The sequence below is a fragment of the Lissotriton helveticus genome, chromosome 3_1 (genome assembly GCF_964261635.1).
Source record: "Lissotriton helveticus chromosome 3_1, aLisHel1.1, whole genome shotgun sequence".
Classification (NCBI taxonomy): Eukaryota; Metazoa; Chordata; class Amphibia; order Caudata; family Salamandridae; genus Lissotriton; species Lissotriton helveticus.
In genome coordinates this window covers 753,182,390-753,209,451 of record NC_136061.1, presented here as the reverse complement: position 1 = coordinate 753,209,451, position 27,062 = coordinate 753,182,390, and the positions used below count along the sequence as shown (strand labels likewise).

At 49.7% G+C, this 27,062-nt stretch overlaps 1 protein-coding gene across 3 annotated transcripts in view; it reads right to left on the bottom strand.

Annotated features, from left to right (window-relative positions):
* EIF4G2 (eukaryotic translation initiation factor 4 gamma 2) overlaps positions 1-27,062 on the bottom strand; it is a 216,676-nt gene that overhangs the window by 90,576 nt on the left and 99,038 nt on the right. For all 3 annotated transcript variants that reach the window (XM_078680943.1, XM_078680944.1, XM_078680941.1), the window contains 2 exons: positions 5,862-6,120; positions 1,203-1,407 (listed from right to left, as the gene is read on the bottom strand). In XM_078680943.1, coding sequence (XP_078537069.1) covers positions 1,203-1,407; positions 5,862-6,120 — 464 coding nt within the window. The remainder of the gene's footprint in view (positions 1-1,202; positions 1,408-5,861; positions 6,121-27,062) is intronic.

Here is a 27,062-nt window from a genome sequence, read left to right as displayed (position 1 = left end):
TTTCCCCAACAGGTTTTAAATGATCGGGGGAAAAGTGTAGGCAAGTCACTGTTTATTGGGGAAAGGAGAGTTATGCGTTGGCTTGCTCTTACCCCTACCTTTAAAATGGTTTCCTTTGTAGAAGCCTCTAGAGGGAGAGTTGCGTGTTGGATTTATATGAGGAAGTGTTTGGGTCTGTGGATGTAGTTTTGGACTCATCCCTATAAAAGGGGTGGCAAAAGGAGCCTCTGCTCGATGGACTAAAGCGCGGCCATGGATTTCGCCATATCTGTCTTTTTTCATCTTTTCTAGAGCCTCATCAACTTGGGTTCTGAAAAGAGGTTGCTTGTCAAAGGGGGGTATTTATAATACTGTTGGGACTTCTGGTTTAAAACCTGAAATCCTAAGCCAGGTATGTCTTAACTTCCCTCGCTGCAGTGTCAGCAGCATCCAAAGCACATCTAATAGAAGATGCATGTTTTACTTCTTGGACTAGCTCTGGTGCCTTTTTCATGTGCTCTTCATCTCGCCCCAGTGTGCCCAGTCATACCTAGCTAGTAGGCATAAAATGCTTCACAATACTAAGATTTGTGGAAAGGTTGATCACTATTTTACCTTGCTTCCCAAGTAGTAATAAGAAAAAAGCAATTATCTAAACATTGACAAAATATGAACTAGCTACGGCACCAAGAAAAGCGCCTTACATGTTGCTCCTATGAATCAAAAATTCAGCTGGGAAAATAAGCACACCAAAAAGACTGAAATGGTGAACAGTCTTTCCACAGCGCTGCGCTTGAGGAGAGAGCCTGTGTGAATTACACTGGAAGGGCAGCTTTTCCTGAGGCTATGCTACCTCATCTGCTAAAAATGTAGTTTGCTTTAACTAGCAGCAGTAAACTGATGCAGCACATTGCCTCCTTAACCGCGGCGCAAATTCTCTCGCAGTGCGGGAGAATTAACGAGAGGGCGGGGCTGCGTCGGGTAACGGACGTGCGCCGCACCAGTGAGGTAGTGCTCGCGACGGCCGTTGATCGACGCAAGCACAGAACGGGTTAAACAAAAGAAAAGGCACCTTCAAACTGGTAAACCAAAATGCACAAGGGTTGTAGGACCCTCCCAAAATGCAAGCTGATCATCACCAATGAGATGTAGGCATCAAATTTCACAACCAATGGTTGCACATTAAATTCTTAACTAGTAAAAGGGTTAACAGAAATGCTCACCTGGTAATCAAAATATTCACAAATCCCTTATCTAAATGAAGTTTTGGTGAAATGTTATCTTTTATCCATTTGTAGATAACTTGAGGGGATGGATCCAATTCTATTTGCTTCAACAGCTCCTTCTCAAGTTTCATGAGCGGAAACAAGAAACTTAGTCCCTTTCCTTCCAAAATCTCCAGCATACGGTCTTTATTCTGGTCAATTTCTGTGAGAAAAATTCACATTTAGAAATCAAATCAGTATCACTTTCAGAAAGTCAGAATATACTTCTTATAAAAAATTAAATAAAGACTTGGTAATAAAGGCTTAGGGTACTGGGCATCTTAAATACGGTTACATAGCAAATGCAAAAACACTACAAGAAATTAGTTATTTGCCTGGATCTCAAGTTCACCAGCTCTGGCATCTTTCACACATTCACATATTTGAATCATTCCCCACAAGGCTGAGAATTTTGATGCACTTTGACTAGATGTGCCCTGGATCCCTGCCAATCCGGTTCCCATGGCCTTTGTTCTTTCCCAAAACTACACCCCACACCTCTGGGCACAAAAGTCGTCGCTTGTAAAGGGTACCATGGGCACTGTGACCAAGGAAGGCCTCTAAGGGCTGCAGCACATATTGTGCAACCCTCATTGGACCTGTGCTTTAACACATTGCAGGCTGCATGTTTTGGTGCAGAGCATAGTCAGCATGGCACACATACCAGTGTGCCATGCCTGCAACCCACTGCCTACAGTATAGGTAAGACACCCTTCGAGCTGGGTGCACTATACCACTGGTGAGGGTAAAGTTGCATGAGCACTGTACCCTAAAGTGTCTAAAACAATTCTTAGACTGAGTGCAGTAATGCCATAAAGACTATATGGTGCTTCTAGTTTGTCATTACGAACTCCTCAGCCCCATAATGGCTTTACAGAATTCTGAGAAATTTGGTATCAAACTTCTCAGCATACTAAACCTCTGGTGGGTACCGCGACTGGTAAACAGCCAACCAACACAAGACATGTTTATGGCCCCTGGAGGTGAGCCATCGCTCCCTGGGCCCAGAAACAAAGCCTTTCCTGGACGGAGGAGGGCACAACTCCTTCAGGTCATTAGCAAGGGAGTGCAAATGCCTTGCACTCCCTTGCTAAGGCAACCCCCAACCTCTTCTGCCATCAGGTGCAGGCCCCCTTCCCATCTCAACACTTTCGGCAGAAGGACAGGTGGCAAGACAGGTGGGAAAATTTGAATAGCCCAGGTGTGCCCATCTCTGCTAACCACACCCCTCAGGTGGGAGAGGCGAGGTGAAGCCCACTCAATGCCTTCTTGCAGATGGTAAGCACTCTCCAATCAAGGGTTAGGGATTGTGACCACTTCCACACTTTTAATGAGCACACCAAGGGTATAGTCACCCTAAGGTCAGTATCCCAATGGAGACACTCAAAACGCCAGGGGGGGGGGGGGGAAGACTACCCTTGCGCCTCTGGAATTGATGCCTTTATAGGACAATCTGAAATAAACCCAGAGAAGACTGCTGGCCTTCCGTGGGCTGATAAGGTGTCTGTTTCAGAGGAAGTACTTTTTGAAGCTCCACAGCAGAAGGGACAGTAAACAGAGATAGTGTTTGCAGTGCTGCCATTTCGTTAGCATGTATGGATTTTATTTTTTCTAATATTTGATCTGCCTTGGGGCCAATAACGTGGTCACTGTCAAAAGGCACGCTCAGAAGATTGTTGGACTTCTGACTGAAAGCCAGAGATGCAGAGCATCAGAGAAGAAGGATTGTGTTTACCCCTCTTGCAGCAGTGTCAGCTGAACACAGTAATCAATGAATGGATGGTTAGAAATAAATGTGCCCTCTGATACAAGTTGTTGGCTCCATTTTCTATGCTCTTCAAGGAGGCAGTGAAGGTCTCCATTTTCGTCCCAGTGGGCACAGTCATACCTTGGCAGAGGACCATCGATTTGGCAATCTGGGATTGATGTGGCGGGGACAGCAGTGAAATCAGTCAACCACTATGTTAACTGATGGTGGGTATCCCCTTTTGGCCATTTATGGGCAGTGCTGATGACCAGTGAGTCCGGTGGAAGCGGACCAAGAATATACACGGGGTGGCCTTATATTTGTCCACCATGGATGTTATGACCCAAGCTCCGACATTCTTTAAAAATCTGGGGAATGACGGAGCATGCCCCTGATCACTGGGAGATCTTGGGTGGCGCAGTGAGTTGAGCATTTAAAAAAAAAAAAAATTAAAAAAAGGGGAGTCCTTCTTTAAGGGCCTCTTGTAATGCTCCGCCTGATAAAAAGAGGCGGCCCTTCTGACAAGTTTCTGCTATGATGTACGCTCATCAGTAGTCGAGGGTAAGGCAGGTTGAAGAGCAGGGTCTGTATCTCCTGGTGGTTTCCAAGTCATGAGTCCCATGGGTCATCCTGAGGAGGAATATGGAACGAGTCCCTCCACCCCCTCCAAAACCACACGTCTCAGAATGTGGTGGATCCATGTGGTGTAAAATCAAGTGGATCCCCTAGAGAAATAGGTCCGTATTGCAAGGGCAAAGGCAGGGGAATAGGTAGTGAGCAAGAGGCAAGCGGCTGGTGGTCTCCTCTGCATTTCGCGTATTTTCGCAGGAACTGGAGTGTTCAAAGCTTCCTGAAATGATAGATGTTCGGATGGAGCAGCAGAGGCCGAAGGGTGGGAAAGGACTGTCTCAAATCGAGCTGTTCCTGTAGTTTTTGAAGGATCGACTCAACTGTTGTGCCAGAGTCCGGGTTGGATGTCAACTTCAAATTACTGTGATCCAGAAGTCTTGTTTCAGTGCAGACACAGAGGATCTCCAAGGAGCAGATCGGCTGGATACAGATGGCTGTCGGTGCAAGGGTGGTCTGAGTAGCACGGTTTGAAAGACTTCTGCGCAGAGCCCGAGCTGGGGAGAGGCATCCAACGCAGTTCAGTGCAGACCATGGCCAGCAGGCAGTGGTGGTCCAAAAGCCTGTCTGGTGTTCAAGGGGCTGGCTGCCTTCTAGCAGACAGCAGCTCAGGGTAGAGTCGAGGGGGAAGGGGCATTGAGTAGGTGGGAGATTGATCTCCAGGTTGAAACAGGAACTGCCCTCAATGGAGGTCTCCAGGACTGAAAAAGTCTGGCGTTTCCTCCATGCCCCCTCAGTGACATCGAGCCAACGTGCAAGATGGTCGCGAACAGTTGTCTTAGAGCAGGAGTCGCAGACTGCTCTGCGATGTTCCAGAGGGAGGTAAAAATGACAGACCTGATGCAAGTTGCTTAAAGTATATTTGGCGTAACAGCGAGGAACAAAATGGTGCTCGTTCAATCACCAACAATATTCAAGATTCACAATGGAGACTGGTGTAGGCCCAGACGGCCATGGCCTAGGAGGAGCCACAATTGATACAGACCCCTAGATTGAAAGGGAAATAACGCAATCTAAAAGAAAACAGACTGAAGGAAGGTACAGTGCGAACCAAAGAGCACAGCGACTGTAGAACCTGAGCACACATCTGAAGCAGAAGGCAGAAAGAAAAAGAACAGATTGGAGTCGATGCCCATGATCACGATAGAAAGGAGTCCCTCTACCTATAGACTCGAAAGGCTTCTTCGAAGAACAACCTGCATACATCCGACCCAAACACTATATCAGGAGTATGCACAGCATGTGTATCAACAGCCACAAATGTTTTAAATACACTGTTGTAGCTGCACTAACCCCGGTGGAATGGGCTTGCTGGCTTCAGGGGGATGCTCTGTATCCAGTGCATAGCATATTGCTGAAGAGACCTATCCACCTTAACATGGACCAATTTTGCCCTGCCTTTCCTTTTTCCACGCCCAAAAGGCCAACAGGGCTCAATATTGAGCTCTAACGCTTGGGTTCAGAACAATGAAGTCGCTCTTCCTCCTTCAAGGGATGAGGCAGAGCAACAAACCGTGTCAGAGGGATCAACTTGCCAATTTGAAAAGGAATGCCTTTTGGAAGGAATGCTGCCAGCGTTCAACAATTTGTCCATGAAATAGGTTGTATTAGGTGGATTTACAAGAGGTGCCTGCAGTACACTCATGTGGCACTGACAAAGGAAATGAGGAACACTTTTCACAGGCAAAGCCAAAAGGTCTAGGTTTTGCTAATGATTTTTATGCTGTGCAGCATGGACCAAGCAGAATTTTAAAGTATAATCTACAGGCATTCCCACTCAAACTACATTGCTGGCTTGCCTGGCTGCAAGTGAATCCATAGGGGTCTGCACTTCTAACATGGCGGTTTAATAATATAGTCAATTGTCTGGCTTTTTTGGCTGCAAAAAAGGCTGGAGTGACACCTTGTAGCTTAATATTTATTGCACTACTTTGACTTAACTATAGCAATGAGTATAGAAATGAAACTAGTTCCAGTTCTGCTGCGTTGTATGCTCTGTCCGCAAGACTACTCAATTTTGCATTCTGCTTTGTGCAAGACTGCTACACACTGCTGCAACATGTTTGAAGCACAATCACTGGGTCTCATTCAGTGGCATTTTAAGTATGTGGCATTGTGGGATTAGGGCCAACATCACAAGCTTAAGGTCTATGACCTGAATCATGTTAATAGAATGTTCATGCAGTAAACACAAAAGTACAAGGATCATTTGATTTGTGTACAGCAAGATTCACATGCCTTACCTGGCAACATCATCTGCATGTTAACTTTGCTTTGCTGGAAAAGTTCTGTAAGCCATTCTCGATCTTTCAACTTGGCCAATTGTTGAAGGCAAAGCAAGAAAAGTGGAAAATGGGTGCCACTTTCCAGGGGTTGTGCCAGTTCAGAAATGCTAACAAGCTCAGCTATTATGGCACGAGCTGCAAATTGGGCCAAATAGGATTTCACCAGTGGTATGTCAACCTCCAATTTAGGACACTGTTCCAATACATTAAGGAAAGCCTGTATTAAAATAAAAAATAAAAGTTCAAACAAATAAATCCTTTATTTTAATAAAAACTTTAAATTACACAGTACAGAATGGCAGTTTATAATAGTAGCATCCATAGCTTTCCTATAAGGAAAATGCTACTTACCAGTATGCATCCGTTCTCGGCATGTAGAGCTGCAGATTCATCGCCATCTGGTGTTGGGCCCAGATGTTTGCAGTTTGTTATGGTCTTGGAACAAGTCTTTGGAGGTCACGAGATAGGGGACTCCTCCTTTGGACCATAGTGCACATGGGCATCGACTCATCTTCAGATTGTTTTTTCCGCCATCGGGCTCAGATGTGTTCGACACGTTCCAGTTCGGTATCATTACAGATTTAACTTTCGACGCGCAATCCTTATCCAGTATTGTTTTTGATCAATGTTTTCCCTTTCGACGAACATCTCTACAAGCTTCTACTTCGGTTCCAGTCATCAAAGCAGGCCTTCGGGTCTATCTGCGCCATCAGGGCTTTTGGCTCATGGAAAGGACTCCCTTTAAAAAGTGTCCTCAATGTGGATCCAAGTTTCCACATGCCGATCTTCATGTGTGTTCCAAGACCATAACGAACTGCAAACATCTGGGCCCAACACCAGATGGCGATCTATGCACAGTGTGATCTGCAGCTCATATGCCTCGAACACAGTTTAAAACAAGGAATACATTCCTAGGCTTAGGAGTGTTACTTCTAATCCCAATTCACCTAGATTGCCAAAAATATAAACAATTCCATAACAGAGCTACCTGAACCACTCAGTTATTGTTCATGAATTTGCAGGCTCTGGTGCAGTTTGTGCAAGTTTGCAGGTGCAGTTTGCAGGTTAGTACTCACGATTTCAGATCACAGGCCCCAGTGTTAACGCGAGCACATTGGGGGTCACAAAGCAGCAGCAGTCCAACCATCAGCAGCACAGAGGCAGCCTGGTGTAGAGTGCATATCAGCGACAGGCGCCCAATGCAAGTAAAGGGTGATCAGTAGCACAACAAAGGCTCCAGGCTCGGACCAGGAGGTTGGACGATGGTGACCAACAGCTGGGCTGGTAAGCTGAGGAGTGTCTGCATTTCTGGGTACCGTTGACTGGGCTCCATAAAGTCAGGGGGTTTAGTATGCAGGGATGCCTTTTGGAGTTTAGTTTCTTTACCTGAGCCAGTCGTGGTAACAAGAACCCTTTGTGAAGAGACCGCAGGAGTCCTTGTGGATTCCAGGAGGTCAGCCACCGACTGATTGCTGGGGAGACTTCACTCGACAGGTGAGACACTCCGACTCGGGCAGTGGGCGTCTGGTGAAGTGGGCAGAACGAATATGCTACTTACCAGTATGCATCTGTTCTTGGCATGTAGGGCTGCTGACATTCATATCTAGTGCATAGATCGCCGCCTAGTGTTGGGTCCGGATGATTGCACATTGTTGTCCTGGAAGAGTCTTCGAAGTATCACGAGATAGGTGGCTCCTCCCCTGGACTACAGTGTGCATGGGCATCGACTCCATCCTCAGATTGTTTTTCGCCATTGTGGCAAAGATGGAGTGTAACAGCGTGAGTGATGACCATGCTAAGAGTAAGTGTAAGTGCTGCAGCCGCTACAGGCACCGGGCGGGCGATATGAATGTCAGCAGCCCTACATGCTAAGAACAGATGCATACTGATAAGTAGCATATTCGGTTCGAGGCATGTGGGCTGCTGAATTCATATCTAGTGCATAGAATAAATAGCAGTCCCTCCATTAGCGGCGGCCACCTGTGCCAGCTGCAGCAGTTTGAAAAAGTGTTTTTAGAACAGCCTGCCCTACAGCTGCCTGCTGTTTGGAGTGCACATCTACACAGTAGCGTTTCGTAAATGTGTGTGGTAGACCATGTGGCTGCTCTACATAGGTCTTCCAAGAAAAGCCATGGAGGCCCCCAACTTTCGCGTGGAGTGGGCCCGCGGGGGAAGTGTTAATGTGCGCTTGGCTTTGTGATAGCAAATTTGAATGCACTTAACGATCCACCTGGCTGTACCTGCCTTGGAAATGGAGTTGCCTTTGTGTTCTGGTGAAAAGGCAACAAACAGTTGTTTTGTTTTCCGAAAATCTTTGATTCTATCTATGTAGTACATTAGAGCCCTCTTGACGTCTAGTGTGGAGCTTCCTCTCTGCCACGGACTCCGGATTTTGGAAGAACACTCGCAGTTCTATAGTCTGATTGATATGGAACTGTGAAACTACCTTAGGAAGAAACTTAGGGTTAGTACGGAGTACCACCCTGTTGGAGTGAATCTGTATGAATGGCTCCTGGATAGTTAGTGCCTGGAGTTCACTAATGCATCGCAGCGATGTGATTGCTATCAGGAAAGCCACTTTCCACGTCAAGAACTGAATCTCGCATGAGTGTAGAGGCTCAAAAGGTGGACCCATCAGTCGGGACCACATTTAGGTTCCATTCAGAAGCTGGTGGGTTCCGGGGAGGAATAACTCGTTTGAGTCCCTCCAGAAAGGCTTTAATGGCAGGCACTCTGAAAAGCGAGAGATGCTGCCTGTTTTGGAGATAGGCTGCCATAGTGGACAAATGTATACGAATGGAAGCATAGGCTAGATTGCATTTGTATAGATTTAACAGATAAATGATGTTGTGAGTAGGCATCTAGCGGGTTGATGTTGTGGTCTGCACAATAAATGACAAACCGCTTCCATTTTGCCGCATAACATGCTCTGGTGGTGGGCTTTCTTGCCTCCTTTATGATTATCTATACAGTCGGGAGGCAAGTTGAGGTAGCCAAACTCTAAGACCTCAGGAGCCAGATCGCCAGGTTGAGCTGTTGCGGATCTGGACGCTGAATGGCGCCATGGTTCTGCGTCAAAAGCCTGGGTGTGAGGTGCAGCCTTTGATGCGGTACCACGGATAGTTCTAGAAACATGGTGTACCATGGTTGGCGAGCCCACGTTGGAGCAACCAGGATGAGTGTCATCGAGTGTTGCTTCAGCTTGCGTGCCACCAGCGGTATTAGTGGTCCTGGGGGAAAAGCGTACGCAAATATGCCTGACCAGTTCATCCATATCGCATTGCCCGGAGACTGTGGGTGTGGAAACCTGGCGGCAAAGCTTTGGCATTTGGCGTTTTCCTTTGTGGCGAACAGGTCTATCCCTGGATGACCCCACTGCTGGAAGTACGGGTGGAGTACAGATCAATGTAACTCCCACTCGTGCATCTGGTGGCAGTGCCTGCTGAGCAGGTCCGCCATCTGATTGTCCTTGCCCGGGAGGTGTTCCGCCATGAGGAAGATGTTTCTTTGAATGGCCCACTTCCACATGCTCTGAGCCAAATGAGACAACTGTGGAGTGTGTACCTCCCTGCTTCTGTATGTAGTACATGGCCGTCATGTTGTCCGTCCGGATCAACACAACCTTGTTGCACAAATGTACTTTGAATGCTTTAATCGCCATGAAGATAGCGATCAGTTCTAGAAGGTTGATGTGCATCTTCTTTTGCTGCGCTGTCCATAGTCCCTGCACTGTGTAATGGAGAGCTCCCCATCCTTGGAGAGATGCGTCCGTCAGAATAATCTGTGGCACAGGCTCCTGGAACGGTCTGCCTTTGCAAAGGTTTTGTGGATTACACCAATGCAGAGAGTTGTATGCACGACCGGTCACCAACACTAGGTCTTTCAACTGTCCGTGAGCCTGGTTCCACTGACATGCTAAGCACTCCTGAAGCGGACGCATATGTAGTCTCGCGTGCGGTACTATGAAGATGCAGGAGGCCATCATGCCTATCAACTGCATGAACACTCGTGCCGGAAGAGTGTTGTGGTCTGAATTTCTGATCAGTAATTGAATGCTGTCGATTCTCACTGAATTTGGCTGTGCTTTGGCTGCCAGAGTATCTATTGTCGCGCCCAGATACTGCCGTACGTGGGCGGGCTGAAGGTGTGACTTTGGATAATTCAGAGAAAATCCCAAATCGTGAAGGTGAAGGGTGTGGGACATGTGGGCGGCACACTGCTTGGCCGATTTTGCTTGGATAAGCCAGTCGTCCAGATAAGGGTAGACTTGAACATTCTGTCTCCGTAGGTGTGCAGCCACCGTCGCCAGGCACTTTGTGAACACCCTGGGTGCTGTGGTCACTCCGAAAGGGAGGACCTTGAATTGATAATGTTGATTTTGAATGGTGAATCGGAGGTATTTTCTGAGTGACGGGTGGAGCGGAATATGGAAATATGCATCCTTCAGATCTAATGTTGCTTGGAAATCTCCCTGACTGAGTAACGGTAGAACCTGCTGCAATGTGAGCATGTGAAAGTGTTCTGATAGGATGTACTGGTTCAGGGGCCTGAGGTCTAGTATGGGTCGGAGGGACCCGTCCTTCTTTGGGATTAAGAAGTACAGCGAGTACACTCCTGTACCTCTTTCCTCCACAGGCACGAGCTCTATTGCTCCTTTTTGCAGCATGACTAGTACCTTTTGCTGCAATAAGTGGAAATGCTCTGTGGACATAGGACGGTGTCTTGGGGGCATGTCGGGTGGAGTGGATGTTTACTCCAGACAATAACCGTACTGGATAAGCTTTCTCACCACCTGTCAGTAGTGATGGATGTCCAGACTGGTAGGAACTGTTGCAGTCTCCCCCCGACTGGTGTGGCATGGTCCGGGGGCAGTGACAAGGCGTCACTGTTTGTTAGTGGCGGAGGATCGTGAGCTGTTGTTTCCACGACCTCTACCCTTGGTGCTGTTTCCACGATAGCCACCTCTACTTTGTTTGGTGTAGGTGGTTTGCGCGCCCCCTTTATTGTATTGTGTTTGCTGTGACAGCTGGCCTCTGTAAACACCTCTATTGTTTGAGCAACGAAAAGAACCACCCCTGAACTGCTGGGACTGTAGAGCCCCCATAGACTTTGCAGTTTCAGTGTCCTTTTTTATCTTTTCCAAGGTGGTGTCCACCTCTGGTCCAAATAAGTGGTCAGGGTTTACAGGCTGATTCAGTATGGTGGTTTGCATTTCGGGCTTGAAACCGGAGATTCTCAGCCATGCATGTCGGCGCAACATTACGCTGGTGTTAATTGTTCTGGCCGCGGTGTCTGCGGCGTCCAGCACACTTTTGACACAATCGATATAAGCTTCCCTTCCTGAATGAGCATCTCTGCTGCCTCCTTATATTCATCTGGCAAGTGTTGTAACAGGGTTTCAAGTTTATCGTAATGAGCCCTGTCATATCTGGCTAAGAGTGCTTGAGTGTTTGAAATGCGCCAGATATTGGCCGCTTGAGCCGCCACCCTCTTCCCTGATGTTTCTAGCACTTTAGATTCCTTGTCAGGGGGAGGAGCATCACCCGTGGTCTGTGAGTTTGTCCTTTTCCGGGCATTTGAAACAACTAGAGAGTCCAACGGCAACTGTCCCTTGATATAGGTGGGGTCCCCAGGTGCTGGTTTGTATTTCTTTTCAATCCTGGGGTTTATCACCCGTGCTCTGGTGTTGTGTTTAAAAATGTCTCCAGCATGTTTTAAGACACCCTTTAGCATTGGAAGAGTCTTGACAGTTCTCTCTGAGGTGGAGAAGGTGTCAAACAGAAAATGCACTTCAACAGGGTCAGCATGGAGCTGGACATCATGATTTTTGGCTGCCCTTTCAATAAGCGCATTAAACGCCGCTGAGTCTTCAGTAGGCGAGGTTTTCACAGCATACACCTGACTGTCTGGGGCAGTATGTGGATCTCCAGGGTTCACCGTGATCTTCAGGATCAGTGTCTATAGGATAACGAATAGTTTTCTTACCGGTCGGTGTAGTTTTGCAGCTTGAAGATCTTTCTGGATTCACTATGCTGTGCATTATTCCGCGGTCTTGTGGTTGGGTCCGGAATCGTAGTCTTTTCTTTGTTTTTTTTTTGTTTCTTAGCTCAGGTGGGCGTTGGCGTCACACCTCCTTGGGTGCATTTCCGGTGACGTCGGCATGCTTCCTGCGGAAGCTCCCACTCCTGGGCGCCATCTTCGGGTTCTTCTTTTCCCCCCGTGTTTCTTTCGTTTCCGAAGTAATGGCAATGTTCTATTTAGGTGATATTTTACCGCTTGTACTTTTAAGTCCTTTTTTTTTTTATTAACCACCTCTTCTCTCTCCAGCCTCATCTTTCTGGCGGAGGTGGGTGGGTTCGCTAGTGAATCCAGAAAGATCTTCAAGCTGCAAAACTACACCGACAGGTAAGAAAACTATTCGTTTTGCAGCGTGAATCTTTCTGGATTCACTATGCTGTGCATAGATTTTGTAGTGGTTTCTCATTTCTGTGGCGGCTGGGTGGAAGATGAGCGTTGGTTATTGAATATGTGCTGGAGCACCTTTTGTCCGACTTGTGCTTCCTTGTTCATCTGTATATCCACACAGTAGTGCTTCGTGAACGTGTGCACCGAAGCCCATGTTGCCGCCAGGCATTTGTCTTGTATGGGTGTGTTAGCCAGGAAGGCTATTGTAGCACCCTTTTTCCTAGTGGAGTGGGCACGTGTCCCCTCTGCTAGCTCTTGTCCTGCACGTTTGTGGCAGAGTTGTATTGTTTGTGCGATCCATCGTGCAAGTCTTTGGTTACAGCCTTGCCCATGAAACTGTTGGCGAATGACACAAAGAACTGTTTTGTTTTCCTGTGTCCCTTCGTCCTCTCAAAGTAGTGCATGACTGCCCTTCTGGGGTCCAGGGTGTGCAGAGCTCGCTCTGCGCTAGTGGTTGGTTTTTGGAAAAAACTCGGTGTCTGTATAGACTGGTTCATGTGGAATTTAGACACCACCTTCGGCATGAGTGTGGGTCAGTCCTCATCACCACCCTATCATTGTGTATTTGTATGTAGGGTTCTTGTAGCGTCAGCGCCTGAAGCTCGCTCGTAAGGACGTTATTGCAACCAGGAAAGCTGTTTTCTTAGTTAGCATCTTTAGGGAGGCCTTGTGAAGTGGTTCAAAGGGCTCTTTCATGAGTTCCGTTAGGACTATGTTGTTCCATGCAGGTGGCGGCACCCGCTTGGGTGGTGCGATCCTTTTTGCTCCTTCCAGGAATCTCTTCACCACCTGTGATGTGAAGAAACTCCTGCACGTTTCTCCCCTTGTGTAGGCGACTATCGCTGCCAAGTGAACTCTTAACTAGGATGAGCTAAGGTTCTGCTCCAGCAAGTGCGTCAGGTACTTTAGCACTGTGGAGTCCTTCATTTTATTGTGAAGTCTTTCTTTTCTGCACCATATTGTGAATCTTTTCCATTTCGCAACATAGCACTTCCGAGTGCTGGGCCTTCGTGCCTCCTGAAGGACCCTCAGGGTGCTTTCTGGCAGTCTCAAATGTGCGAATTCTATGTCCTCAGGAGCCACGCTACTAGGCTCAGGCTCTCTGGCTCTGGGTGTTTTACCTCTCCGTTCTGCATGCAGAGCAGGTCTTTCCTCTTGCCGAATCTGTGGGGTGCACACTGTCATCTCCATGATCTGCGAGTACCATGTCTGCCTGGCCCACTGTGGCGCGACCAGTATCGGGGTCATGTTGCTCGCTCTACACTTGCTCAGCACTCTGTGCATCAGTGGTATCGGGGGGAAAAGCGTAAGCAAATGTCCTGGACCAATCTATCCATAGGGCATTCCCCAGGGACCCCTCCTCGGGCTGTCTGGATGCGAAGTTTTGGCATTTTGCATTCCGGCGTGCGGCAAACAGGTCCACTGATGGCGTGCCCCATCTGTCGAACAGCCAGCTTGTCTCTTGAGCATTGAGCTCCCACTCGTGGGATGCAGATGTCTGTCTGCTGAGCCAGTCTGCCTGTATGTTGTCCTTCCCTGGTAGGTGTATGGCTAGCAGGTCTATCTTGAGAGGGACGGCCCATCTCCATATCTCCTGCGCCAGCATTGAAAGCGTGGCTGACTGTGTCCCACCCTGCTTGTTGATGTAGAACATCGCGGTGGTGTTGTCTGTAGCAACACCTTGTGCTTGTACAGTCTTGTTTGGAAAGCTTTCAGTGCAAGTAGATGGTCTTCAATTCAAGGTAATTGATGTGCTTTGTCGCATCTGCTGGCGTCCACAGTCCCCTCACCTTGAGCTCCTCCATGTGAGCGCCCCATCCCTTCAGGGATGCGTCTGTGGTGATGGTCACTGTTGGCGTTGGGGGAGTTGAGAGGCTTTCCCCTTGTTATGTTCTCCATGGTCCACCATGTCATCTCCTTCTGCACTGCGTGCGTTAAAACCACTAGATCCTCCCAACTGCCTGTAGCTTGTGACCATTGCTCCTGTAGCCATTCTTGAATGGGTCTCATGTGGAGTCGTACATTTGGTACCAGGTGGATGCATGATGCCATCATCCCCATGATCTTGCTCGCAGTCCTCACTGTCCGAGCTTGTCCATTCCGGTAGAGGCGAGTTTCCTTCACCAGCGCCCTCGCCCTCTTCTCGCTGGGGGAACACCTTGCCCTCTAAGGTGTTGATCTGTGCCCCCAGGAAGATCTTCACTTGTTCCGGCTCCATTGATGATTTCTTCCAATGGATGGAGAACCCCAGGCTTATGAGCGTGCTCGTCACTGTATGTGCGTGCTGCTTGCATTTCTGGTATGAGTTTGCTTTCACCAGCCAGTTGTCCAGGTAAGGGTATACGTGTATTCCTTGCCTTCGTAGGTGCGCTGCGACTGCTGCGAGGCACTTTGTGAAGACCCTTGGTGCTGATTTTAGCCCGAAGGCTAGTGTTGTGAACTGGTAGTGGCTTTCTCAGATGGTGAACCTGAGCATATGCTTGTGCTTTCTGTTCATTGGGATGTGCAGGTAGGCGTCCTTGAGGTCTATCGTGACCATGTAGTCCCCGATCTGCAATTGCGGGAGCACCTCTTGCAGGGAGGTCATTTTGAATTTTTGCGTTCTTATGAATTTGTTCAGGAACCTTAGGTCCAGAATGGGTCTCATTGTCTCGTCTACTTTTGGTACCAGGAAGTACGTCGAGTATATTCCTGTTTCTTTCCTTGGAGGGTACCCGTTCTATGGCCTGCTTCTGCAGGAGTTCCTTTGCTTCTTCCTGAAGACGCTCTAGCTGTTTGCTTGCTAGAGGTTTTCTTTTTGGTTTTCTGCTTGTTGGCCTCCCCTCCAACTCTATGCAGTATCCGAATTGGATGATGTTGAGGATCCATTTGTCTGATGCGATTTCTCTCCATTCTTGGAGGTAAAATCTTAATCTTCCTCCCACTGGTGTCATGTGGTCGTAGGTGTCTAGTTTGTCTTAACCCCTCTGTACGTGCTGCCCCCTGGGTTTTTTTCTGTGGGCGGGCACACGGAGTTTTTTGAAGTCACTTAGAGGCGGGCTGCTGTCCCCCTCTTTTATTCTGTCCACGTCCATTTCCTCTCCCTCGAAAGGACTGGCCTCTTGGTTGGTACTGCCAGGACTGCTTCTGCTGACCCTGCGAGTCTGCCTGGTGCGTTTGTTGGAAAGCCTGGTGTGATGTACCTGGCTGGTTTCCACCTCTCCCGCCGGGCCTCCGTGACGGGGTGCCCCTTTTGTTGCCTCTGAACTGCAATGCTCCCATGGACCTTGCCGTTTCGTTATCCTTTGTTAGTTGACTGAGCTTCTCATCAACCGTTCCGAAAAGCGTATCGCCGTTGAACGGTGTGTTCAGGATGCTGTGTTGCACCTCGGGTTTGAAACCTGAAATCCTGAGCCAGGCTTGTCTTCTTTCAGTGACACCCATCATCATGAGCCTGCTGGAGGTGTCTGCTCCGTCCAGGGCCGTCTGGAGGCAAGAATTTGCCGCGTTCTTCCCTTCAACCAGTTTTTCGGCCTTCTGCCTGGCATCCTGGGGCAGGTCCTTCACCAACTGCCCCAGCTCCTCCATGATCTGGTACATGTGCCCGTTTATTAGGGCGTTGGAATTAGCCATGCGCCAGTGGGTCGCGGCATTCCGTTCGATCCTTCTGCCCACCAGATCCATCCTCTTGCTCTCCTTATCCGGTGGTGGTCCAGAAGTAGTGGGCACGTTAGCCCTCTTTCTTGCTGTGGCCGTGATAATGGAGTCTGCAGAGACCGTGGCCTGAATGTAGGGTGGGTCCTTTGAGGAATGCTTGTATTTCTTCTGTTCTGGGAGTGACTGCCTTGCATGTTGCGGGTTCCTTGAATGCTTCCCTCCCCTGAGCCAAGACGCTGTCGAGCATTGGTAGGTACTGGCTCCTTGTTTGCGTGGGGAGCAATGTCTCTAGAAGGAAGTCTGCTTTCTGCTTCTCTTCGTCGAGCGAGAGTCTGAAAGCTGCTGCGGCAGACTTTATCACCGAGTTGTAGGCCCCGATGTAGTCAGGCGGCGAGGGCCTCGAGGGATACGTGTCGACCGCCTCCCCTGGGCTTTCGGTGTCTACATCTAGGTAATCCACCTCCTGTAAGTCAGAGGGGGCCCGACTCGGCGTCCGTCCTGCTGTCTTCTTCCTCCCCATAGTTGTAACTATAGTAGGGACTCTCGTCATCTTCCTGGTCGTCGACCACCTCGACGTCCGGGTCTTGTTCATCTGCGTCGTCGTCTTCCTCCTCGACCACCTCCACCACTGGTGGCTTGGTCTTGTGGGGAATCGTGAAGGTTATCTTTGCGTCGAATTCTTTCTTACGCTGCAAGATGTTTCCCATTTCGGCCTCGAGGCGCCTCCTCTTTTTCTCCATCTCGGCTGCGTGTTCCGCGTCGGATGGTTCGGCCGCTCTTTTCGGCGGTTGGCTCGGCGCCGTGCTTTTCGGTGCCGGAGGCTTAGACGCCGAACCGGATTTCGGGTCTCTGGTCGGCGTTGGTGCTTTAGGGTCCTTCTCCCTTGGCGTCGATCGATCCTTTTCGGGTACGATTTGACGACTTTTGCTGTTCAACAGCTCTCGGCGCCGGGGAGTCCTTCTCAGAGGATCCGCTGGGCCTGTGTGTAGCCGCGGGCGCCAGGTGTTTTGGCGCCGGCGCTTTCGGGGCCTTGCCCTCATTTTTTCGAGACTCCGAGTCTCTCGGGTTCTTAGGGGCCGTAGAGTCTCCTGCCTTATCAGAAGTCTTGGTGTAAATCGGTCTCTACGACTGTGTAGCGGTCGTCTTCGGCGGCAGCGTTGTCCTCTTCCTCGGAGAACATCCCCAGATCGTAGAGGGATGGAGTCGGGGCCTTCCCCTGGAGGGTGGCATGCGCTACCCTCTGGCTCGCTCTCACGCAAGGTCTTCGGGGCGAAGGCGGAGCAGGCGTTGCAGTCCTCGCTTCCGTGATCTACCGGTAGGCAAAGGTTTCAAACCGGGTGCTGGTCCTTCTGCGCGTACTTGTGGTGGCAGTTACGGCAGAACTTGAACGGCGTGTTGTCCATCATCGAGCGCTCAGGGCCTCCCTGGTCGCGTGTTCGTCGAAGATCTATGAATTCTCCTTCTCCTTTTCTGGCTCTTGATCGATGAAGTCTCCTGGAGTCTTCAGATGAATTTTCTTTCTAATTTCTGTATTCTCCTTTCTCCAAAAATGTCTGGAGCCCAAACGGGAACGATCCGGACCCGACCTCGGAAATAAAGAATCTGAAGATGGCGCCCAAGAGTGGGAGCTTCCGCAGGAAGCATGCCGACGTAACTGGAAATGCACCCAAGGAGGTGTGACGCCGACGCCCACCTGGGCTACAAAAAAAACCAACAACAAAAAAAAAAACAAAGAAAAGACTACGATTCCGGACCCAACCAAAAGACCGCGGAATAATGCACAGCATAGTGAATCCAGAAAGATTCACGCTGCTAAACTGTACTCCTCATTGTCACCTTCCCCTGCGTCCACATCCGAGTAAGTTGGCGAGATAGGAGCAGTGTCTTGGCCATGTGGTGAAATAGGCTCAAGAAGGTGATGTAGCAGAATCCTTTTTTAATGGAATTTTATAGGACTCCATAGGCTGTTCAGGGGCTATCTTTCGCTTATAAATAGAAAGTCTACCCGTGTCAGCGTCGATGAATTGCCTCGACTGCTCTTCAAGCGGGGGCTGTCTATGCTTTGTGACAGGTTCCGCAGTTGTAGGCTTCGGCCCCGTGGACACCTTCTTTGACGCCTCGACGGCCGTCTTAGGGGCGAAGGCCTTAGGTACCACCTTCGGCAGCAGTGTGAACTGGATGGGCGCCGAAGATTTGAGGTTTAGTGGTAGGCTTCAGCGTTGGAGTGTCCTTCGGTCCGACAGTAGAAGCCTTATCTTTAATGCGTTTCAGCGAGTCCGACACCTGCTTAGAGAAGGAGGCGGACGGCTGCGTCGACTCGACTGGTTCCTTCGAGGCACCCCCAGGTGTGTGCTAGAGAGTCGCGCTGCTTTTAGCCTTATCTGGTCGACGCGTATTATTATTAAAATTTTATATAGCGCGCAGTTACCCTTGGGCATCCCAGCGCTTTTCCAGACACCATTTAAAAAACGGTACGTTTAGTGCAGTCAAACAGGGAAAAGGTAGGTTTTAAGACCTTTGCGAAATCGCAGTGTGCAAGTCTCAGCGCGCATTTCAAAAGGAAGCGAGTTCCACAGTTTTGCTGTGTTAACTGAAAACCTTCTCCCGCCCGTCTGAGCCCTTTTAACTCTGGGGACTGAGAGAAGATGTTTTTTGATCGGACCGCAGTGTTCTACTGGCTTTATATGGGACCACTAGGTTCCTCATTATTGGAGGGCCCTTCCCCAAGAGGATTTTATGGGCAGTACAGAGTGCCTTAAATTTAACTCTCTCGCACTGGCAACCAGTGCAGCGCCTTCAGGGCAGGTCGGGCGGACTGTGACCTAGGAATGCCCATGAGCAACCTTGCCGCCGCATTCTGGACCTGCTGGAGTTTGTCCAAGGTGGATTCCGGGGCGCCCAGGAAGATGGCATTGCTGTAATCTAATCTAGATGTAATCAGCCCCTGGATCAACAGCTTCCTTGATGTTACAGGCAAAAGAGGGAAAATTTTGCGCGCTGACCGTAACAGGGCAAAGCACACTCCCGCGGTTTTCTTGGCATGAGTCCTAAACGACAAATCTTGCTCTAGCCAAACCCCTAAGCTCTTGATCACCTCTTTTGAGGTAGGAAGGTCTCCCATACAGCTCGTCCAGCTGGTCAGAGGGAGCGAGGGATTTTTATTCCCTAACAGCATTACCTCGGTCTTCGAGCCATTCAGCTTCAGAGCTGACTCGTCCATCCAAGTATGAACTTCCGACAAGCAGGAGTCAAGTGAGTCGGGATTCTCTACCAGTTGGGATAAGGTGACCACCAACTGCGTATCATTCGCATAACTGATGATCTTAATGTCATAGGGGGCCACCACGTCCTCCAGGGGGGTCATATAGACCAGAGGTCTCCAACCTTTTGTGTAGTGAGAGCTATTGAGAGCTACTTCTGGTCAGTGAAAATCTTCGTGAGCTACCAACCCCCAAGCAACTCGCGTATTTTTCTGAGAGTACTCCCACGCCCACTTTCTTGGACATTAAACCTAATTTCTTCAGAGCCCATCATACCGATCACCACTTTTCAGCGCTAAGCTGGCAAGGAAGGGGACCGCAGCAAAATGTCCTTCAAAGAGTTTGAACCAGGGGTCTCCAACCTTGTGTGAGTATGACACTGGTTGAGGTACCAGAAGAAGCAGACAATAGTGCAGCAGAGACACTGTGTTCGTATATGGTCCTAGCGGAGGTCATCAAAATGACGACACTGCCCAGCAGTGACATCCAGTGTCCTCCAATCAGAGTATGGCACTGGCGAGGGGAGAGTGAGCACACACTGGTGCAGCAGGCACAAACACCCCGAGTCCAGTCATCTATCCATAAGGACCGGGTCGGCATATCGAGATGAAAATTGTCATCTCTTAGGTAAAGAATTTCATGACTGGGGAGAAATTCGGGCATTAGAAGCACGTTGGGGGCATTTTAAGAGCTGAAATGTATTTTAGAGACAAGTGAACACTTCTTGTGAACTGCGAGATTGGGTGAGAGCGGGCATTTCATGGGCAGTGCTGAGTTATGGTGGAGAAAAGGGGTCCTTTCAAAAGGAGAAAGGCTTGTGTCGATGGATTTATTGATGGGGGAGAAAATGAGACTCATGGGAGCTTCAATATGGGATGAACAGCAAATATTTTCAGGTGGGGAACAGCCGTACCACGGTGGAGGAGCAGTTCAAAGTGTTATTGGGAACTATGGGGGCACTCCGCTGTAACTGGACTGCACTGCTGGCGAGACAGAGGCAGTTTAAGGGGGTAAAACTACATTCCAGGGTCGCATCAAAGGCTCTGTAATGGGATATGTTTCTGGGAAGAAAAAAATTGACATTACCAGAGTCGGGATGAGGTAGGAGGCATTTCAAAGTGGAACACTCAGTACGAAAAGGGTGGGGGCATACCATACGGCTGTTATTGGGAAGAAGTGGGCATTGTATTCGACCTTGTATTTTAGGGACATTGCTATGGGGGCGGGTGTCGGTATTAGGGTAAAAGTGGGAGTTTACAAAGGGTGGCTGCATTATTTTAAGGGTGAAGCATAGACATGAAGGGCTTCAATGGCTGGTTGCATTAAAGAGAAGGTTATATGAGGGTGTTTCTTTGGGTGTCGGAAGCAATCGATGATACACAGTGATAAGCCGACTCTTAATGATAATGACGGAGAGACGGTTTGGCCAGCAGAACGTATGCTGGCCCGCACCTGTGATTATGCTCCCACCTCCACAATAGGATTTTAGCATTAATGTTGTCACTCCCATGCTGCCTTCCTTTTGCAGAGATCACCATATTGCAAATGCCTGCTTATTCGATATTGTGATATTGTAACCCCCGCCCCTTCATTCTTCTCCCACAGCTGAGAGCAGGCATGCAGCAAGCGGTGCATCCACTTCTTACATGCCTGTGCTCTCCGGATAGGTGGGGTTGGTCTTAAAACAAATGCCACAAACAGTCTATAAAACCCACCGTAGAAATATTCTTCTGTCGGAAATCAACATTATACAAAGCTGAAGAAAGAATCAGATTGCACACTTTGAAATACCTCAGTGATGCCTGCCCACAAGCGCGCCGTTCAGCAACTTGAGGGGGTGGGGGGCCAGCACTGGGCAGTGTCTGACACAGAAACATAACCCAGGCCTGACAAACATTGTGAAATGTTTTTTTTTCATTCCAGAATCCTAACGCTACGTGTTCTCTAAATCGGTATCCCTGCACCAAAAGTAACAAATCTTTGTTAACACCTCGAGAGGCATCTCGGCACAGCTTACCGGCTGCTCTGTGGAAATTAATATAGGGTGGCAGGCTGTACTGAAAAGGGCAGATGGAGCGGGTCCCGGCAGTTCTACTGCTTGCGCGACCTGAGAACCAGCTGCTCTGCCCAGCCACGCCTGCTGCAGCTCCTCCCTGGCACTTGTAGCATTCGTGACTCAACAGCGTGGTGCCAGTGAAGAAAAGGCAGGGGGCGCTTAGAGATGGTCACAAGACAGGCATCACGTAGGAAGGAGAGAAACGTCATCCTCTTCGGCCCGCCCTAGCTAAGCTCCAGCCAATCTGAGCAGCTGGATTTGGTGAGGGCAGGCATAGGAGCCTGAAAATGACCTAATAGCCAAAATAACACTAAAGGGTTAGTAAATAGAGCACTATGCAGCGCGAGCTACTCTGAGGGTCTCGGCGAGCTACCGGTAGCTCGCGATCGACCGGTTGGAGACCCCTGATATAGACATTAAACAATGTCGGGCTGAGGGAGGAGCCCTGTGGCACACCACACTGGAGGGAGATAGATTTAGAGCGATAACTGCCCTCTTAAACCTGGTATGACCGTCCGGTAAGAAATGACCTCAGCCATTTCAACGCAACACCAGACACCCACCTCAGACAGCCGTCGGATCAACACCTGATGGTTCACGGTGTCGAACGCCGGACTGAGGTCCAGGAGGATCACTGCCACTGACCATCCGGAATCCAAAATGCGTCTGGTTTCATCGACGACTGCCAAGAGGGCAGTGTCAGTGCCCTGGCCAGGACGGAAACCGGTTTGTGAGTCTCGAAGCAGACCATTAGCCTCCAGAAAACCCGACAGTTGTTGATTCACCAACTTTTCGGCAATTTTGCCGAGACCCGGCAACCGAGAGATGGGCCTAAAGTTTGAGCGGTCCACAGGATCTAGATGAGGCTTCTTTATCAATGCCTTTACCACTGCTGTTTTCCAACTTGGTGGCACAGAGCCTAGGGCAAAGGAGGCATTCATTAGATCTGTGACAGGGGCCGCAATGGAGGCTGCTACTTGTTTAAGGAACTTCATAGGGACAGGATCCATGGGAGAGCCACTTTTCATGGATCTAAGGGCCTTCAACACTTCATCCACTGCTACTGGGCCAAAAGTATCTAGATAGGGAGATGCCCCATTTGGCCAAGTCGCTGTGTTAGCATTCTCGTTGTGATGAGGCGTCCGGGGCCGAGGCAAGGAATTTAATATCTTTTCAATTTTGGAATGAAAGAAGTCTGCGAGCTCCGTACACTTATGTTCATCATAGATGACCACAGGCTCGGGGACTTTAAGAAGTTTTGACCACTTTAAAAGTCGCTCTGGCAGAACTTGAGGCAGATTTTATACGCTCTTCAAAGAATTGTGCTTTAGCATGCTGAAGAGCAAGTTTATAACCCCTCATCGCGGCGCGATACTCCTCATGCCTAGTTGTCTCCCATTTCTTTCTCCACAATCTTTCCAGCTTTTTACATCCCTTCCTCAGGGATCGAAGCTGGGCATTGTACCAAGGGGCGGAACCGATTCTCTTTTCCCTCTTTTGCACTCTCTTATTAGGGACAAGAGCGTCAAGAGAGGCCGTCAGCCATTGATTAAGAATGGCAGCTCCCTTGATAGGGTCACCATCGAGGGTAAGAGGCATCTCTTCCAGCTTAGCGGTCCAGTCATTTATCGATAACCTGGACCAAGCTCGGTCCACCAAATAAGCCTGTTTGGCAGTTATAGGCGGTGAGTCAACTAGCCAGAGTGCGGATACCAAAAAGTGGTCAGACCACGGGAGAGGAAGTGCTGGCCTCACCGCCAAGCGGGGAATATTAGAGAACAAAGGGTCAAGTAAGTGCCCTTTCTCATGCGTAGCCCCAACATTGAATAAAGCCAACTCACAAGCTTTCAAATCGCCCTGAAGATCTCTGGCTACTAGGTCGGCAGGGTCATTGAAATGTAGATTGAGATCTCCCAATACTATAAAATTGGTCGTAGCTGAAGCCAAGGACGTCACGGTTTCCACCAGGGAGCTGGCAAAATTCCCTACAGAAACCGGAGGGCGATAGATCAATAGGCCCGATTGCGATACTGTAGAGCATATCCGTAAAGAGAAATGGCAGCTCTCACAGTCTGAAATTAAACCGTTCTGGGCCTTACAAACATATGTGTCCTTGTATAAGATAGCTATGCCACCCCCTCGTCCCTCCAATCTGTCAAGATTGTACAGGAGGAAACCCGGCGGGAGGGCCTGCACTATGTCGGCATCGGAGCTGGGGGTTATCCAGGTTTCCGTTAAGAAAAAGGATGTCTAAATCCCGCTCCTGTATAAGAAGATTGATTTCTATAGAATGCCGCGGAAGGGAATGGCAGTTCAGCAGCCCCAGCAACATGGTATTCTTACCTTTATTGGGGAGAATAGGCTTGCTCGGCATAGAAGCTGGTGGCGGCAACAGGTCGGCATAGGCCGGTTTGCTACGAATAGTATGCAGATGGCGCAGTGCGATACGCTCGTCCCGAGCGTATATCCGCCTAGCGCTAGAATTTTTGGCCAGAGTGCCAGGCCCCTGGCCTGTCTGGGCCCGGACGAGCACAGACGGGCTGGACTCTGGCGTGACTCCGGCGCTGAGACGGCGCTTCCGCTGCGCGACTCCATGGTGGCTTTAAGTAGGGGCGGCGCCTCCTGTGCCTAACACTGAAGCGCTCACGGGGATGGCGCCTGTAGAGCGTCCCTAAACTACCCCCAAGATGGCGGCGGTCGAATCAAGCTGCCTGAGGACCCGCGAAAAGCGCGGTGAGGGACACAATTATAATGTAAGTAAGTGCTACACTAAGGATTTAAAAGCAGGGGATAACAAATTAAGAAAATAAAATACCAAAAAACGGGATGCTTAGTTTAAAAACGCGCGACTAAATCAATGCGCAGTGCACATTAAGAAAGTTGCTCCTCACGGTAATTCACAGGGAGCAAGTAGCGCTATCCGAATTGCGACGCACAAAGGATAGGATCTAGAACCTCCTGAGCTCCGAGTCCTTTTGCAGTGCCGACGGCCGTCGGCGCAGACTTTTTCGGGTCGACGTCCTTGACCAGTTTTTTCGGTGTCGCAGTCTTCGGCTCGACACCGTTCAGCGACCTCACCGGGTCGATAACACTCTTCTGCTTAGTCGGTGCCGATAGTTCGGAGGACTTCGAGCCGACCAAAGCAATACGCACTTTTGGTTTCGATTTCGCCTCCAGTGCTTTCGGTTGTGTAGACACCGATGCTTTTTCTTTCGGTTTCGATCGGGCAACCAATGGCTCGCTAGAAATGTCCGTAGCCAGGCCCTGAGGCGAGGCCGTAGAACCAAGTGTACGATCTTGGGTAAGGCCATGTGGCGATCCCTCGACCTGAGCCTTATTGAGGGTATTGGGCCCCGTACTAACGATCGGGTCTCGCTCTTCGCCCGAGCTATCTTCAACGGCCCCAAGGGCCGCATCGTCGTCTCCTACCTCGTCAACGACGTCTTCAGTATCGACCATCTCGACATCTGCGTCGTAGTTGGAGTCGACATCCGATGCAGGATCAGACTCTCGAACTTCCTGCTCTACTCTCTCATCCTCTTCGGTATCGAAAATGTTCACAGGGTCAGGTGCGGTCTGCTGGGCCTCCTTGCGCGCCTAAGTCGAATCGTCTTCTTGGAGCGGAAACGAGAACAAGCCATACAGCTGGCTTCATCGTGATCCGGAGACAGGCACTTGTTGCACACCGGGTGGACGTCGATATGAGGATATTTGGAGTTGCAAACGGGACATCTCTTGAATGGGCTCCGTTCAATGATGGTCGTCGATCAGGCCTCTGGCGTCGATCGGGCCTGCAGTGCCGAAAAGCCACGCGGCTCCTCTGGAGGTTCAGCTCGGGAACCGAGCCGGAACAAGAACTGGGCACCGATCGCAAGACAATACCGACGATAACTAAAGTCCAAAAACAAAGTTTTCTATCGATTCCGAACTTGAGTTAACAAATCTGCATCCGAGCCCAATGGCGGAAAAAAACAATGAGGATGGAGTCGATACCCATGCGCACTGTAGTCCAGGGGAGGAGCCACCTATCTCGTGATACTTGGAAGACTCTTCCAGGACAACAATGTGCAATCATCTGGACCCAACACTAGGCGGTGATCTATGCACTAGATATGAATTCAGCAGCCCACATGCCTCGAACATCGCAGTTCCAGCTGAATCCAGATTCCTGGTAGTTAGATTCCTCTGGACAGGGCAGCGGTCCTCAGGAGACCTGGTATTTGTTAAAGCTTAGGCTGTTTTCCTCAGGTTCTGGAAGTCGCTGGCCACAGGACAGAAGTCTTCGCAGGTTCTTTAAGCTGGACACAGGTCGGTTGTCTTTGAAGGACTAAGACACCATGCAGCAAAGCACAAAGGTTGCAGGAATCAGTGTGGGTGGGGGGGGGGGGGGAGAGATTAAGGTTCAGGAGTGCCCCAAAATACTGAATGTTGGTGAGTTAAGTACAGACAGGTAGTCGCCAATTGGCTACTTACCTTTTAGGGTGACTACACCCTTAGTTTGTCCCCTCCCTTTAGGGAGGGGCATTCTGTAATCCTATTGGCTAAAATCCTTCCAACCAAGATGAAAGATTTTTTAAGGAGGGGGGTCACTCCAGCTAAGGACACCTTATGGGTGGTCCTGGATAAGAGGGGACACACATCTGGCTACTAATTTTCCCACCTACCTTGCCGCCAAAAGTGGAGCTTGGTCAAGGGGGCGGGCATCTCCACTGGCAGAAACTCTTCGGCCTGAATGCCGTCCCGGGGTAGGTGAGACGCACCTCTAGCCCAAGCAGGATTTGTTCCTGACCCACGAGAGCACCAGGGTTCCCACCTCAAGGAAGGTATACAGAGGGTGTAGACACCCTAAAGGCACCCCATTGGCTACTAACTGCCAGTACCTCTGTCCCTAAATTTAGTATTTAGGGCATCCCTGAGCCTGGACGCTCAGATTCCTGGTTACCTAAAGAAAAAAAACAGAAGAGCAGTGCAGCAGTTAAAACGTCCAGACAACTGACTTTGCTCCAGCGCCACTGGCCTGTCTGCAGCCCTTGAAGTAACAGGCTCTAAAAAGCGGCCTGTCGAGCAGACCCAGGGACCTCCACGACCGTGGGAGGATTGCCTCACTTCCTTAAAGACCAACTCATGAGGACAGCGGCTTTGTCCACAAACAAACTACAGAGAAGAGCTTCAGTGCCCTGCTAAACAGCCCAACAAGACCTACGTCTACACCAGACGCCTCTGGACAGAGTCCAAGTGGCCCACCAGTTCAAAGGTAGTTTCCCAGCAGTCCACAGCTTGAGTCAATTTCAGAGTGACCTTTCCTGGACTGACACCACCTGCAGCCTCAACACAAAGGGTTGCCCAACTACGACCTACTCGGGTTAGACTTCTCAGACGTCCAAAGACACCCCTTCACCCGGAAGCACATCCCCCGCCCCCTCTAAGCCTTGGGGAGCTCAACCGACAGAGACAAGAGAGTTCAGCAACCCACCTGTTCCCTTGGTCCAGCCTTCTAGTCCGAGCCTGCAGCCTTTGTTCGACCTCTTCATGCTTTGTTACTTTGCACAGGATGCCCAATGCCATGCTGGCACACTGCATCCGGCCGCCTCTGTGGCAATGAGGGTGTGTGTTTGGTCCTACCTTGTGCCCCCGTCCCCTTCCCCCAACTCAATGCTGATCCTAACCCTCAAGATTTACATACTTAAAACTGCACCTCTAAGCGTGCCCCCAGTCTCCATTGACTAACATTGGGCCCAGTGA